The sequence below is a fragment of the Gambusia affinis genome, linkage group LG05 (assembly GCF_019740435.1).
Source record: "Gambusia affinis linkage group LG05, SWU_Gaff_1.0, whole genome shotgun sequence".
Lineage (NCBI taxonomy): Eukaryota > Metazoa > Chordata > Actinopteri > Cyprinodontiformes > Poeciliidae > Gambusia > Gambusia affinis.
The window spans coordinates 12856245-12872256 of NC_057872.1; the positions used below are offsets into that span (position 1 = coordinate 12856245).

At 37.4% G+C, this 16012-nt stretch overlaps 1 protein-coding gene across 1 annotated transcript; it reads left to right on the forward strand.

Annotated features, from left to right (window-relative positions):
* The first annotated feature begins 8729 nt into the window (after nt 1-8729).
* On the forward strand, nt 8730-13931 carry oprd1b (opioid receptor, delta 1b). Its single transcript, XM_044116504.1, has 3 exons — nt 8730-9137; nt 10184-10539; nt 10734-13931. Exons 1-3 carry the CDS (start codon nt 8893-8895, stop codon nt 11261-11263), a joined length of 1131 nt encoding a protein of 376 aa, XP_043972439.1. The 5' UTR covers nt 8730-8892; the 3' UTR covers nt 11264-13931.
* Nucleotides 13932-16012: the final 2081 nt, after the last annotated feature.

Here is a 16012-nt window from a genome sequence, read left to right on the forward strand (position 1 = left end):
ATCGTTTCCTAACACAGGCATGATACTCACTGAAAAAATAACCCAAAAGAATAGACATGTTTTTTTTTATAAAAAAAAAAAACCCACATAACTGTAAATTATTAATATGCAGTTCTGCCACAGCAAGTAGCAGCAACTGCTTGTTGATGGCTGAGCAGCATGTCAAATCAGGAATAATGTTGTTGCACTAACAAGGGCAGCGCTGTGAAAGCACAAACTAGAGTTGTAGTGAAAGCTGCTTGCTAATATATCTGAATTATTCCTTCAGCTTTAAGTCAAACAGATAAATAGACCAGAGGAAGTGAAGCTTTGCACTTCACCTCAAGGTGAAGTTTTACTTATATTGATTTACATAAAAACCTTCTGCAGTTTTGGCATAGAGTTGTCAAACCATGGATGTCATGGCTGGCTATCCGAGCAGTTAGCTTGTTTTTCTGAAGTTATAGCAGGAATCTGTGCAGTAAAATGTTAAATATCCATTTGTAAATGGATAGTATGGGAAGTATGGGGAATAGAAAAGATAAATGTTACTGTTAAAGTACATTTTAACAGCAGAAGAAATCGTCTTTGTTTAATGATTTTGTTGAAAATAAAGTGAAAGAATTGTATTCTGCCAGGAAGCAGGTTTTTAGTCTTTTTTGAGTGATTCTATGGAGTAGAGCAAGAACAAGTTTCCAGGTGTTGTCTTTATAAGTACAATCTTAATTCAGATAAAGTACTGCAGAGGAAAATGCTCATGCATGAAATGTAGTTTGTACAATGCAGAATTTTCAGTGTTTTGTTTTTGGGCTTTTAACATTTTGTCAGTTTTTCAGCCATTCTGACTGCCGATGTGCAGGGAGGTAGTGAAGGGCCAAACGGACACGCCGACTCTCCCCCAGAACATTTTAGTTGAATGTCAAGCTGGGGGTGGCAGGTAGGAAGCCCTGATGCATGGGCAATTGAAGAAATATGAGGTACTCCGTGGACGGATCATTTTTCCATTTAGCTCCATCTCTGTTTCACAATGCACACTCACCCCCAAGACCAACTTTGGAGTAAAAAAAATACCTTAGCATGCATGTCTGTTGAAGAAACATGAAAACAAACCTCGCAGAAAGCTTTGCTGATTGTGGTGACGTTGCTCATTTCTAGAACATCAACATGCAGCTCCAACTTAGCATTTATATAGTAATTGTTATTTTCAGTTTTCTATATGACTGTGGTAAATGATCAGAGTCCTGCGGTCGCTGACCTCCAAATGCAACCAACCAGCCGTTTCTGCAGGGAGAACCTACTGATGCCAAATGGAATAACAAAAGCTGTGTTAACGTCTTCAGAGCTGAAGACAGCAGCAGCAGTTCTGGGCTGAAAACTGTGGACACTTCAAGGCAATGCAACATGACAGCTAACAGATGCTCAGCTCTCCAATGGGCTTTAGCTCTGACAGACACACAAGTGACTTACAGCACTGTCAGTAAACACATTCTTTTGTTTCTTCTCTCTTTCGTACACAGAGGTTTCTGAAATAACAAAGGCAGCAGAAGAGTAGATAATTCAACATGTGTTCCCTTTTTTTATTATTTCTTGTTCTAGGACATATAGCTCACTAGAGTGATGTAACTCATTTTGACAACCTGCAAAAGTCTGATGTTGACATAAAACTTATTCACTCACAATAATAAAAACATAAATAATACAGTAGTTCCTTTGAGCTGATAACTCAATCTACTGAGGAATATGCTCATGTTAGGACCGAAACAACTCTCTGGATCTGATCTGTCTATCTTGTTTCATCACTAAAAATTGAATGCCGATCTTCATTACGCAACAACTTAGCAACATGCAGACTTGAAAGTGCCAGTGCCATGAGGGACATGGTTCAGAGAGGCAGCGTAATCCTTCCCAAGGTTTTCATTGGGCTGATGACTGATGCGGGTAATCACGCTGCCTGTGCAGACTAGTAATGAGTGATTTTCTCTAAGGGGAGAGGAGAAAATTAATAATAATAATAATAATAAAAAACACGACTTCAGCTGTCTGTTTTTGTCCTTTAATGTAGGACCCATTTCTTGTTCTTTTACATTTCCACTGTAGGTCTCAGAACTCTGCAGGCAGACAGATGGAGAGGATTGTAAAGGTTCTGTCTTCACAGCGAGCGCTCACCCCGCTGTCATAACATTTCGGGGGTTTTTTTTCAGAGCTCCCTTTTTGCGGAACAGATTGTTCTCTAAAATAAATACCTATTTCATCACATCTGAGCAGGTGGAAGAACATTTTGCATGCAAACATTGATGAGCGCAATGAGATAAAGAGTTAAGGAGGTAGTCTCGCTCCAGCACAGTGTGTGAGCTATCTCACTTTCACTCCTGTCACTTACTGTTATCGGGCCGTCAATGTTTGTGAGAGTGACAAGAAAACGTACAATTCATAATTTTCTGCACAAATTTTGATATGCTTAACTAATGTGAACAAAAGAGGATCCCTCTTTAAATATCCACTGTGAATTTTGACAACTTGCCGTGAGAAATTCATATCACAGCTCGTCGAGATTACAGCAAAAATTAGATTTCTGAGCAACTAATGTTCTGGGAACATTTTCCATTGTTGACCTTTCTGCCACAGGCAGTCTAGCCGTGGGGCAATTGGAGTAGCCACTCCAATATATTTCAAAAAAAGGGGAGCAAAATTATGCTTTTGGTAAAACCAAACAAAAAATGGATCACTCCTTGTGGAGTGATCCCAACAACAAAAATTAGAAAAATCTTTATGATTTTTCCCTTCTACTTTGAGTATGCAGTGTTTGATACACTATGAAAAATTATTACATAAAAATAAATCCATCTCATAGATATCTATTGTCAAAATTCATGTTATTTAATATATATTTACAGAAGCAAGAAGATTATGTGCGTTTCTCAGAATGATTACATTATTTTAACACTACACTATTTAAGGATTGCAAGTTGAACCACTGAAAACGCGTAAGGCTGACTGCTATCAAAACTTCATCAGTCACTCAGGAGTTCAAAGACAAAATGTTGTTTTGAGTCTAATACCTCATGTGAAGTTGAGAGGAGAAAGAAGACGCAGCCTCCTTGGTTGCTGCACTGCAGCAAGAAGGTTCTGGGTTCAAATCATTAGATTTGCAGGTTCTTCAGCTTCTTCCAAAAAACAAGGCAGTTACTTTAATTGGTCTCTCTAAATTTCCCTCTGGTATGAGTGTGTGTGCATAGCTGTGTGTCCAGTGTGCCTCTGTGTGGCTCTGTGTGCCCAGCCTCTCATAAAGGCACCAGCTGCCTCTGCTAAATGTCTCCATGCCTCTCTGCTTGGTGTTATTCCTGTCCAACAGGTCATTCAGAGACTGAAAGGTGTTGATTCGGTTCAAATAGTCAGATACCTTGATGGTTCTCCACTTTAGATACACCTGTCTACTATGAGCATCTCTAAAAAAAAAAAAGTCAAAGAAAAATATTTGCAGCAACTAGTAAATTATTCACCCCAGCAAATTCTCCCAAAAAATTATTGGGTTTTCTGACTTTGTCAGGTTAACTAGATGGATTGTTTTAAGCTGGATTTCTAAAAAAGGCAACAAAAGATCATTCATAAGAGAATTTGGACATAATCACAGCGAATCAGATAAAACTCCGAACCTAACACTTTATACTCTTGACATTTATTCTCTTCACAATCCAAGATGTGTCCTTTAACCTCAGTCTTATTAAAGGGTAACTGTGGCCAGATTCATCAGAATTAAATGAAGCAAAAGCGGTTCAAGAAGCACAGGCCATTGCTTGCACAGAGTCCAGACTTTAACACTTGGAGTGTAGATTTTGTTGCAACAGTAGGATTTGTTTTTCTTCTCTCATCGGAGGCTCTGGCAGAGTCTGCAGATGCATCTCATATTCTTAAAATCAACTTTGGGCCATGATCAAAGCTAAATAAGTCACAACAACATTTTGGTATTTTTCTGTGAGTATCTTACAGGGAGTTTTGTCATGTCTACCCTATTTGTTTCATGGTTAATTTTTTTTTAAATAAAATACTGAAACCCCAGTTGTATTATTCAGTATGCAAAGAAAGGTGGCATTTATGAATTAATGTCTCAGTATTCCCCATCTCTGCACTTCATACTGCAGCAAATCTTATTTCATCTTCTGCTGACTCAGGCTAACATACATTTTTTTGATCACACTGAACAACTCTGAGGTAAGGGCAACATATTTCCACCACTGCTTCCAAACTGATGCAACTGTTGTTAAAATGTTGCTTTAATGACGCAATAATAGTCAGCTTTAATCTCTCGCTTCTCAGTTCAGCTGCTGCGTCTGCACTGATGGTGATTTATTTATCTAAATGCAGTGAGTGCCTGGAGTGGCTCCAACAGGAGGACAGCATGGTCTTTTATCTGATTAACTGAACTAATCTGACCGCTTGGAGGCGCTGATGGACTGAATACGTAAAATATGCAAAATGCAATTGTTCTTACATATTTCATCCCAGTAAAGACATAGTATACACAACATTATGCTTTCTGAGTGCTATAATCTTTCCTGATACATTTTGTATTTCACAAAATGAATCTATTTGATTATTTAAGATTAAAAATGTGATTTTAGTTGTGCCAAGCCAAAGGGAAGGGAATGAGCGGATTTCAATTAAATTGTTTTCAAAATGCTGTCCTATGAGACCTAGTAAATATACCTTCACACCATTTACTCTTCCATTTATCTGAACACTTTCATATTCTTGATGTAAATTAGTCAAAAATTAGCCGAACAAGCAGCACAAAGCCGGTGGTTTTGTTTTAAGGATTTGGTGAGGAGATATTTGCTTCTCAGTTAAAAAAAAAGAAAAAACAAAGAATCCAGCATCACATCATAGTTCCAGGTGAGATAGTTGTGCTGATTATAATTATATAATTATATGTTGACCTCCTTCCTCTATTGCATTTTACATAATGCAGCTGTGCTGTGTCTGTGGCAAATTAGGGACACAATGTAGTCTGTTAATGTTACTTACTTTATATTAGCATGCTTCTATTATTTGAGTAGCAATCTTGTCTTTTATTTAAGATATATAAAGACAAGTTATTACTTTTTTTCTGTAACATATTGTTCATTTTAATTTTTCTAATCTCCAGGTTCACTCTGTCAGCTCATGTCACGTCTTTCCTTTGTTTTGAGTCTCAGTTCAAGTCATTAAAACTTGCGGCGAGACAGATAGCTGCGAAAAACAACATTTGGAAATGAATGCTCTTGTAGACGTGTACGTTAATAGAAATCTTGTCAGACTGTCAACAGCTTCACGAAATGTCAACAGTGTCAAATTACATTAAAGCCAAAGTGTAGGAGCAAGACGACTGCAAGCAGAAGGACATGACTATTAACCATCAGGCCTGGAGCTAGCTCAGTCTAACACTATTAATAGCAGCTACGAGAAGTTTACAGCATATTTCTGGCTGGAGTAGAGTCCTTATTTTAATACAAACATTTATAAAATAAAATAAATAACTTGGTTTTGTGGTGTAAATGAAAAATTCCTCCTGCTGTGCAGCAACCACAGATTTTCTTTGATTTTTCTTGCATCATCTATTTGCAGTCTGTGGTTGCTGCAGAGAGAAAGGCTCTGCTGTCGCTTACCACCTTTTTCTTCTTACCGTTGCTGATTTATAAAGGTCATTTACCAGAGGGTGGCAATTAAGAGCACGACAGACATAAATAGAGGATGATTACGATCTGTCTGAGGTATAGAAAGGCTGGCGGCATGGCCACCAGCAGAAAACCTGATGAGGTAACGCACAACAAAAATAAAATAATGTTTTATCTTTTTATAAAAGTTTTAAAAACACTTAATATTAACTTAACAGCAAAGCGAGGTTGTTTGCCAACTTGGATGTTTTTCTTTGTTCATCTGTTCACTCCTAAATCAGAAGAAAAACTAAAGAAAGTGCAAACAACCTAGAACATGTGGTTTCTTTATGTAACCCAACCTTGTTTTAAACCTCTTGAGAGCTTTATCAGATACTGGTGTGTGGTTAAACATGCAGAGTCTGTTTGCTAATCAGGTGAAATCTGGATCCTTTTGGGTTCGATTGATTTGACACTAGCTGAGTTTCAGTTGGATTTTTTTAGTCATTATTTTTGCTTGTTAATCATGATTTGCATTGCAGATGTTAATATACAGTCATATTCAGTGTGTTTTATATGCTTTCTGTTGAGGGTTATTTTACAAATTAACCCTCTGATGTTTTCAGATGGGGTTTTTTTGTGTTTCTGTAAGATTTTATAAAATATGACATAAAATTATGTTGCATTGCATACAAGTGTTGCACAAAAATGACAAATGTACCCATATTCTAGATACTGTAATAATCAGCCAATACACGTTTAAATACATTTTAGTTACTCTGTGGAAGGAACTAGCATGAACATTTTCTGTCCAGTAGCATTTCAAGACTCTGCAAAGTCTGCGTATAAAATAAATAATAATAAAAAGACATTAACCACTGTACACTTTTTATGTTTGAAAACAAGCTGTAGATATGTTGCAATATGACAACATTGGGTCTTAAAAACCACAATTCTGCATTTAATAAATTCTTTTATTGGTTCGATAGAATTTTCAAATCTTAAATGTCACGCTTTCATTGGCTGTCAGCAGATATTCTGATGTTTTCTAGAGTTTATTTCTTTTATGATTAAAAGTAAAAAAGTCTAGAAAACATCAGTCTCTGTGCAATTAATCTCTATAAAAATGTTAATTCACTTAGTGAATTAAATTACAGAATTTAATTAACTTTTTCACAATATTCAAATTCATTGAATATGACTTTAAATCAACTCCAGCTCTTCTAGGCTGTAAACTTTGCAAAAATTGATGAAGGAAACGTTTTGTACTCTACTGAAACATGTCTTCGGTCAGCACGAATTGTCTCCAAGCCCTTTTTTCTAAATTGAAGTATACTACATTAGAAATGTGAGGGCATCATGCTGGCCCTAATCTTCCTGCTATCGCTGTTTTGCGCTGAGCTGATGGTGGCCCTGTAAAAGCAGAGATTGGTAAAGGTCATTTTATATAAATGCAACTGAAAGACAGCAGACACAGAGACAGGAGACAAGAGAAGCAGTCTGAGCCTGAAATCGTCTGACAGATTTCTATAAACACTGCTCACATCAGCGCTCAGGACTCAGCAGGCAACCAGACAACGAGTCGTGAAGGTTTCGGATACGATGGGAAAAAGGTCAAAAGGTACATGCTTAGCGACTAAATTTCTGGTAGGTAAGGATTTAGACACATCCTGGAAATGAACTCTTCAGGTTTCCATAAATTAATTTATCAATTCATACAGATGGATCGAAATATTTTTCCAGATGAATTCATAAAATATAAAATATTTGATGTATTTAACTCTCTTAATCTCAGATCAAAAGCAGAAATATCAAACTAATGCATCTATATTAGTACAATTCAATGGCAAATTGATGAAGCAGCACAATGATCATTTCTGAGTACTGCCTTAAAAATGTGTGTAATTGTCTAATAATTCCTAGGACCTCAAACCTTAAATATTTAATCAGTCCCGGCATCCCTCTTCTGCTTCAGTGAGGTCATTTTAAGGCACTAACTGACTGGTGAGAACAGCCCATCCTCTAATGAAGCCCCATTAACACGAGCTACAGGGCATGAAAGCAGCCAGAGCTTTGATCTATTCGCCTCGCGAATGTGCAGACATGTTTGATCAGGCTGTTAGGCTTCAACACAGAGACATTTTCTCAGCAGTTTCTGGTTTTGGCAATCTGGTTTCTGGAAGCTGGGATAAGAAGCTCTAATAAGAAAATAAATAGTGAACTGTTGGAGAGAATAGAAGTCAAACACGAGCAAATTCATCAAATAGATTTGAATGGATCTTATCATTGTTAATTCAGGAAATCTTGAACATTTTCAGAGCACTAATATTAACCTATTTGCTGCAATTTGTTAGTGAATTGCAACAAATTCTTAGTTTATTAGTTAAATTGACATGAAGTGTGATGAAACTCACAGGGTAACTTTTATTGAAATCTTAAGCATGGCTTCCTAAGTGTAAGACGAACATGGACAATAGATTCTGTGTTCAGAGTGATATAGGCTGACTAAGTACATGTAGCTGCTTTTAAATCCCAGTAATTTAGTTGAACATCTCTCCCCAACAAAGCCAATAAATTGCTGCCCTTAACTCGTTGTGTTCTGTGTTTTTCCCTCCTAATGAAAGTACTGCTGAGTGAGTGCTGCAGTGTGGGATTTTCTTCTGGCTCTCAGTTAGTTTCTTTCTGTTTTTAGGGACTTGTTTCTCTCCACTATCGCACCATACTTGCTCAGAATGGGAATAACTTTATACAATGTGCTGAACTCCATTGGATATACAACTGTCCACCAATTCATATTATACATTGAATTGTGGTTAACCTGATTGAATGGGAGTATGTGTAATTTGAATTTAAATATATAAGTGTAATTAGATTTATTTGATTCTATGTCTTTTGGCATTAATCGGATCAGTTTGCTTCGCAAAGACATTTGCTGTGAGAAGGTGATGTGAACAAAATAAAACTACAAAAGGAAATAAATAAAGATGTTTGTGTGTTGTACTATTTTCAAAAATCTGAAAAGCAAGCCTTGATAATACAAAAATAAGTCCTAAATCTCTCCTCTCCTCTCTTCTTCTCGTCACTCACCGACGCGCTCTGCCAATGGGAACGCGCACAGACGCACGGAGCGAGCGGGCAGGAGAGACACAAGTCCAACATCCTCTGAGCGCCATATCTCTGATCTGCTTTCTGGAGCGCTCCTGGACACCTGCAGTGGAGAAGAAAAAAAAAAAAAAAAGAAGCTCCGACTTGTCAGCGCGTTTAAACTTTCATCCAAATTGTGATGGAGTTCCCTACAGTTCCTTCAGAGGACTTTCAGGAGGTCTACTCTGGGTCTACTACTCCTTATTTAAATGCCACATTCTTAGAGGATCTGCTGACTGAACCGTCTAAAAGCAACGAAACCAGCGGGGTCGCAGTCAGAGACACCTCAGGTCTCATCATCGCAGTCTGCATCACGGCTCTCTATTCTCTCGTCTGCGTGGTGGGACTGCTGGGAAATGTGCTTGTTATGTACGGAGTGATCCGGTAAGATACACATGCCACCGTTTAATAAAAGGGGAGGAAATGTAAAAGATGGTTTGACTGTTGTTTGATTGTTTGATATAATTTTTCACACATTTATTTATAGAAAAAAGATGATGGATGATTAGAAATGGTGCAAAAATAACTACAATTTAATGAATTTTATGATGATTGGAAAAAATAAATTTTCTCTCTCTCTCTCTCTCTCTCTCTCTCTCTCTCTCTCTATATATATATATATATATATATATATATATATATATATATATATATATATATATATATATATATATATATATATATATATGTATACATATATATATATATATATATATATGTATTCAATCGTATCAGCAATTCTGCTGATACGATTGAAGTGGTAAGTATATCTACAAAGTATTCAACAAAGCTGCTGAGATTTAAATTTTTAAAGTGGCTTTGAACTAGAGAACAGAAACACTGGCTGATATTGAGGACACTGAATATTTTGGTTGTGACACTGGATTTGAAGCTTGTCATTTTAGCTCCCTCCAAAGACTAAATGTTGCAATCTAGTCAGGAATCTATGTTAATACCACTAACACTGCTTTCAGTCAGATGCAATGATGTTTTCCTCTCACATCTTCTTAGGCTGTAACATAACATCCAGACACATAATCTAATTACTAACCATCTACTGTCATGTTTTATAGAAACTGATATGTAAGCATTTGTTCATTTGGCAGAAGCACTGAAACATACAAGTTTAAGAAAGAAAATCTGACTCTAAGATGTTCCTCTGTTGGATTATTCAGTTTTTATCAACTCATTTCAGGATTACAAGCTCATTCTTAGAATGTACAAAAGCTTCTGGGCATTTGGTGTACTTTAGCTAGAAATCCTATTTTATTAGACACTGTTTAGCTTTGCTTCTGGATTGGTTTGTCAGCAAAATGAATCGCTGCATTAACTGTGATCTGAAACCTCCATGTTTGCCAGCTGAGGCCTATTCACTGCCACTGTGAGTTAGTGCCTGATATAATTCTCTGCTTCTCTTCCAACTCAACCAGGTACACCAAGATGAAGACTGCCACCAACATTTACATCTTCAACCTGGCTCTGGCTGACGCTCTGGCCACCAGCACCCTCCCCTTCCAGAGTGCCAAGTACCTGATGAGCACGTGGCCCTTCGGGGAGCTGCTGTGCAAGGCGGTCATTGCTATCGACTACTACAATATGTTCACCAGCATCTTCACCCTCACTATGATGAGCGTGGACCGCTACATTGCTGTTTGCCACCCTGTGAAAGCCTTAGACTTCCGGACGCCTGCTAAAGCCAAGCTCATCAACGTCTGCATCTGGATCCTGTCCTCGGCCGTCGGAGTGCCAGTGATGATCATGGCGGCTACCAAGGTGACAGATAAAGGTGGGTTAACATAGAAAGAAATAAGCGATATTATTTACAACGGCTGCTTTATTGGAAACTTTCCTTACCGTTTGAGCTGTAAGTGTTGACTTCAGGCAGCAATCACACCAGGAAGGATGATTTCAGCTCGGTTATTAATTCAAATTAGCTTCTACGCTTGACCTCCTATTAAAACTAATTGCTTAACTCCTCAGGAAACACCACCTGCACGCTCAGATTTCCCATGCCGGAGTGGTACTGGGACACCGTGATGAAAATCTGCGTGTTTATCTTCGCCTTTGTGATGCCAGTCCTCGTCATCACTGTCTGCTACGGCCTGATGATCCTGCGGCTGAAGAACGTCCGCCTGCTGTCCGGCTCCAAGGAGAAGGACAGGAACTTGCGGCGCATCACGCGCATGGTTCTGGTGGTCGTGGCCGCTTTCATCATCTGCTGGACCCCCATCCACATCTTCATCATCGTCAAGACCATGGTGGAGATCAACCACAAGAACCTCCTGGTGGTAGCCAGTTGGCATCTGTGCATCGCCTTGGGCTACGCCAACAGCAGCCTGAACCCCATGCTGTATGCCTTTCTGGATGAGAACTTCAAGCGGTGCTTCAATGACTTCTGTCTGCCGTACCGCTCCCGCTCGGAGCAGAGCAGCTTCTCCAGAGCGCGCAACAGTGCTAGGGAGCCCGTGTCTGTTTGCGTGCCTGCAGGGGTGCAAAGAGCGCCTGGCTGACAGAGCACAGGTCAGTCAGAGGGAGAAACGGGTCAGGATGGACTGCAGACTGATGACACACAGTTCTCCACCACAAGAGTCTGAGGTTTTGACCTTTGAATGAACCATGTTGTGACCTCTCATCTAAAATATAATTAAAGCATTTTATTTGAAATATATGAGTGCCTGCCGATAAGAAATCTAGACAATCTTCCCCTGAGCTTAGTATAAAAAACATATTTAATTCACACAAGATTGTATTACTAGATTAAAAAAATAAAAAAATAAATAAATTATTGACCTTGCTTTATTTGACTTAAAGAATCATTTTCAGCTTTAATAGTTGGGAGCTCCACATTTTACAGAGAAGATTCAGGTGTGAATTGTTTTATAGAGTATTTTAATGATTAGTATGAGGCCAGTGATGGTGTACGGATGAATCAGTGTAATCGTCACTCTCCCACAGATTACATGCTGCAATTGATGAAGATCACCTGCCTCTGATAACAGTCTGGATAGCAGCTTCCTGTTAGAACAGCAGAGAAGATTTTGTTGAAGATACTCGTGACCGTAGCTCAAAGAAACGCACAGTTTTGAAGTTAAATGTCATATATGATCCAATAAATGATGTCTAAAAATTACATTATAATTCTAAAAATTGTAGCAGCCTGTAAAACAATAAAGGACTTCAAATTCGTCAATTTGACAGCATCAGTGCCACATACTCTCTATTTATTAACTCAAAAACATCCTGAATTCAGTAGTTGGCATAAGAACAATTTTTGGTCAAAAGCTGTAAAGTAATAGTAGTAAAAGCAGCAGATTGTTGAAACGATGAACTGCTATAATTCCAGCTTGTATTTATTAGGTTCTCCATTCAAAGCAAACAAATGAAAAAAGTTGGAATAAAAAAAAACAGAAAAGAAATTAGGACATCTACTTCTTTCAGGTTTTCTATATACTATTTTCCTACTAAAATGTAAAACATTGGATACTTATTATTTATTTATTCAGTTCTTTCTTTGTTTTTATTTATATTTCAATGGTTTAGTTTTGCCTAACACTTTTATACAGTCCAGGGATGCAGCAATATTTGGGTCGATGTTGATATCCAATATTAGTACTGTTGTATTTTCCAATATTATTTATATTGCATATATTTCTCTGCACTTTAGATACTGTAAAAACAACCAGTCATTTATTTTGGCCCAGTTTTTCTTATAACAGCGATAAGTTAAAAAAAATTACTAACTTTGGCTGATACTGATGTAGGTGCTGATTTATTGTGCATTCTTAACGCAAACCCAGGCTGCGTTATGACAACAAACACTGAAAAGGTTCTGGGCTCCCGACAGGTAGAGGTATAGTCATGACACGTCTCTGATTTCATGCGATTCTACAAGTGAATGTTGATATAAAATACGTTTTTTTGCATCACTGGATGTATTTAACTCCTTCACACAGACGCACTGCCTTCATGAATGAGTAGCAATCACCTTTCATCTCTGCTCAGCTGAATATAATGTAGTATAAAGATGAGCGACTTACATTTTTTAAGGTGTACTGGGGCTGAGGGTAGTTTAGTGCCAATGATGACGAGAGAAGACATACTTGAGTGGCTGCCATATTTAACATTGTACGCTGTATGAAATGTACTGTAGACATAGGGATTTCTAATGGCCAATATTTAAAGTATTATTTATTTTGTGGTTTTGTTTGATTATGTTTCTGCACAAATGAGCTAGAGTTGGGTGAACATAGTGTTGTGTAATGACTAACACTGTAAATATTGACTCTGTCGTTACAAAATATATATATTCTGTCGCACTTTGACTTATTTTTCCTTTTGTCCAGAATTGATAGGAGAGCATTTAAACTTAGCACAAAAAGCAACACTTTTCTTGGTTGACTATTTCTCTGTTGCAACACTTCCTGGAAATAAATCTTGTACTGTCGGATTTATTCTATTTATTTTCTCTTAAATGTTGCTACATTCGTGAGGAAAATGTATTTGTGAGTTGCGCAGGAGAGGTTGGTAATTTTGGTAGGAAGAACAAAAGCTGACCCCAAGAATCTTTGATTTTGTGGAACCATTTAAGCTGAAAGAAATGTGTGCTGTTGTTGTTTTTTAACAACATAAGATATATTGCCAAAAAGCATTGTTCTAACATACTCAAAAAAAATAAAAAACAAAAATTTTTGTTGTTCTAAATGTATACATGTCCAGCACAGTCATTCAATGGATCTTCATCAATAAGAACGGTGAAGACGTTATTACTTTTTTTCTTGATCTGTTTTGTTTCTAAAATAACAAATTCTTCTAAAACTATTTTTAGTTTTTAATTATTCTGCAGATGTTCACAGACACATGTTAGATTATACAAATATTATATTTACTGCTTTTATCGTTGCTGAAAAAACTGCTGTAGTTTCTTTCTGGTGTGTTTTATTTTGAAGTTCTGATTGACAGTAGTTAAATTCTGCACTTCCTTTTCTGTGATATTTATGTCTTATTATGCTGTTAACAAAAGTGTGAGATGTGTGAGCTTCCTGTGTAATTCTTACAATATGTTGTTGATCATTATTTGAGTTAATATACTGCCGACTTGTGGCACCTGGTTACAGCTGAAGCTAATATTTGAAGTCTGTGCAAATGTAAGTGAATAAATAAAACATGCCTGCCTAAGACTGTGTTGCTGGTGAGATTTTTGAACTCCAAAATAAAAACATAATTAACTATTTCAGGATGTCTTGTATCCTTTTAACTCTGACCAGCTCCTCTGTCCCTATTGAAGAAAACCTTCACATACTTTCCCATAATGCTGCCACCACCATGCTTCACAGTGAGGGGGTTTTGTTAAGAGTGAACATTGATTTCTGTTCTTCATGTTGGCTGATAAGTTCAGTTTTGGTCTTTAGTGAGGTAAAGCAATTAGATATAAAACTATTAGTGTTTCTGACTCAGATGTGAGATTAAGAAACAACTTTAATCAGATCGTTTTGATTTTCTTCCCAGCTTAAATTTGAACATTACAGACTAACTGGGAATTGACAAAAAAAAAAAAAAACAACAACAAACAAACAAACAAACAAACAGCATAACCATTTTCTCACATAAAGATAAAATAATAACATAGGGATTTTAATGGAAGCATTTATCATTGTTAGCATGCAATTTCAAAGATGTAACAGATGCAGACTTACAAACCACAGCAGACATAGTGGCATATTGAAATCGAGCAATTCATGTAACACTGATGAGAACTGCTGAGTAAGTGCTATTTCACACAGAACTTAATATGCGCCAGAAGAGACATTATGATTATTTGATACACTGATGTGGGCATGGTGCGCTCTGCAGCAGATGCTTGCAAAATGAAGGATCAGATTATCGAGCCTCGCTTGAAATGTTGACTGAAAAGCTGAAAAACAAAAAGCTGTGAAGCATCAATTTTCATTGCAGGAGAGCTGAGACTGGATGTTGAATATGCATGCCATCTGCTAGCCGTCGAAACAGGCTGCTTGGAAATGAGAGATTTGTAAGGAAGTGAAACCTGACCCATATATTTTATTTTGCTGACAAAACAAGAGTTGCAACTTGACCCTTTAACTGTTGTGATTCACTTCCAGCAGAATACACTTTGCTATTCCTCACACCGGTGGGTGGCAGCTTTTTTAGGACACTGAAGTCGATCATTGAGTAGATGAGAAAGTGTGAAAATCTGTTAAAACTTTAAAACTTAAAGGCTTGTCTCTAAACCACAGGGATATTTTTAAAAATAGAAAATAGTGGGTAGATTTGACAAAATGTTTCTGGACCAAAGCCCAATGATTTCTGATTACATCGACTGAGGCTGGCACTCAGACAAAATGATGTGGCAATTACAGCTTTATCGGAGCAGATGAGAATATCACAGAAAACCTAAAGTTCAGTCATTCAACCGGACAAAGTTATGCACAGATTTATTTTGATGCCTGTGTCTAATGAAAATTTTAATTTGGGCTTGTCTAAAAATTACAATATTATGTAAGATAAAATGGATTTTAATATAGAAATAGAGTAGAGGAGACTAGAATAGAGATAACCTCTACTGTCTGGTGTACCAGCAGTAAAGTGACGGCTGATGGGAGCATGCAAATTCAGACAAAGGCGAGACATATAAAAACGAAAAATAAGAATGTACAGAAAGTCCTAATTTAAAGTATAAAAAAGTACCGTGCCATTGTTAAAAATAGCATTGAGTTTCTGCTTTGAAATGAATTAAATTAACTTTCTGATGATGTTCTGATGTATTGAACTGTCTGCATGTGTTACATTATTCCTTCTTTTTAATTGGAGCAGTTTTGTAAATCATTCAATCAAAAATGATAGGAAATGGATCTATTTTACAAACGAGTATGTATGGAAAAAAATACATAAAATACTACATTCATTTCCACTTCATTTCCATTCTCTCCCAGAGTCCCCCCCCCCCTCTCTCTGGCAAATCTTTTTACCGAATCACAACTCAGACTGTCGCTCAGCAGTTGGATAAAAAGAAATGGTTTTTTAATCCAACCTGCCCGTCATGGACCTCTGAAGCTAATTATCGCCCAATCAATACGAGAGAGAGAGAGACACAGGGGTCCATCAGAGGGCTGAGTCACACCACGTCCTTCTTTCACTACCGTGGCTCCATTTATGACCACCCACCACTACCGTGGCCTCCAGAGGAACCTTCAAGCCACGGGATGAACGACCCAATCTATCAGGCAAATCACCAGTAATTA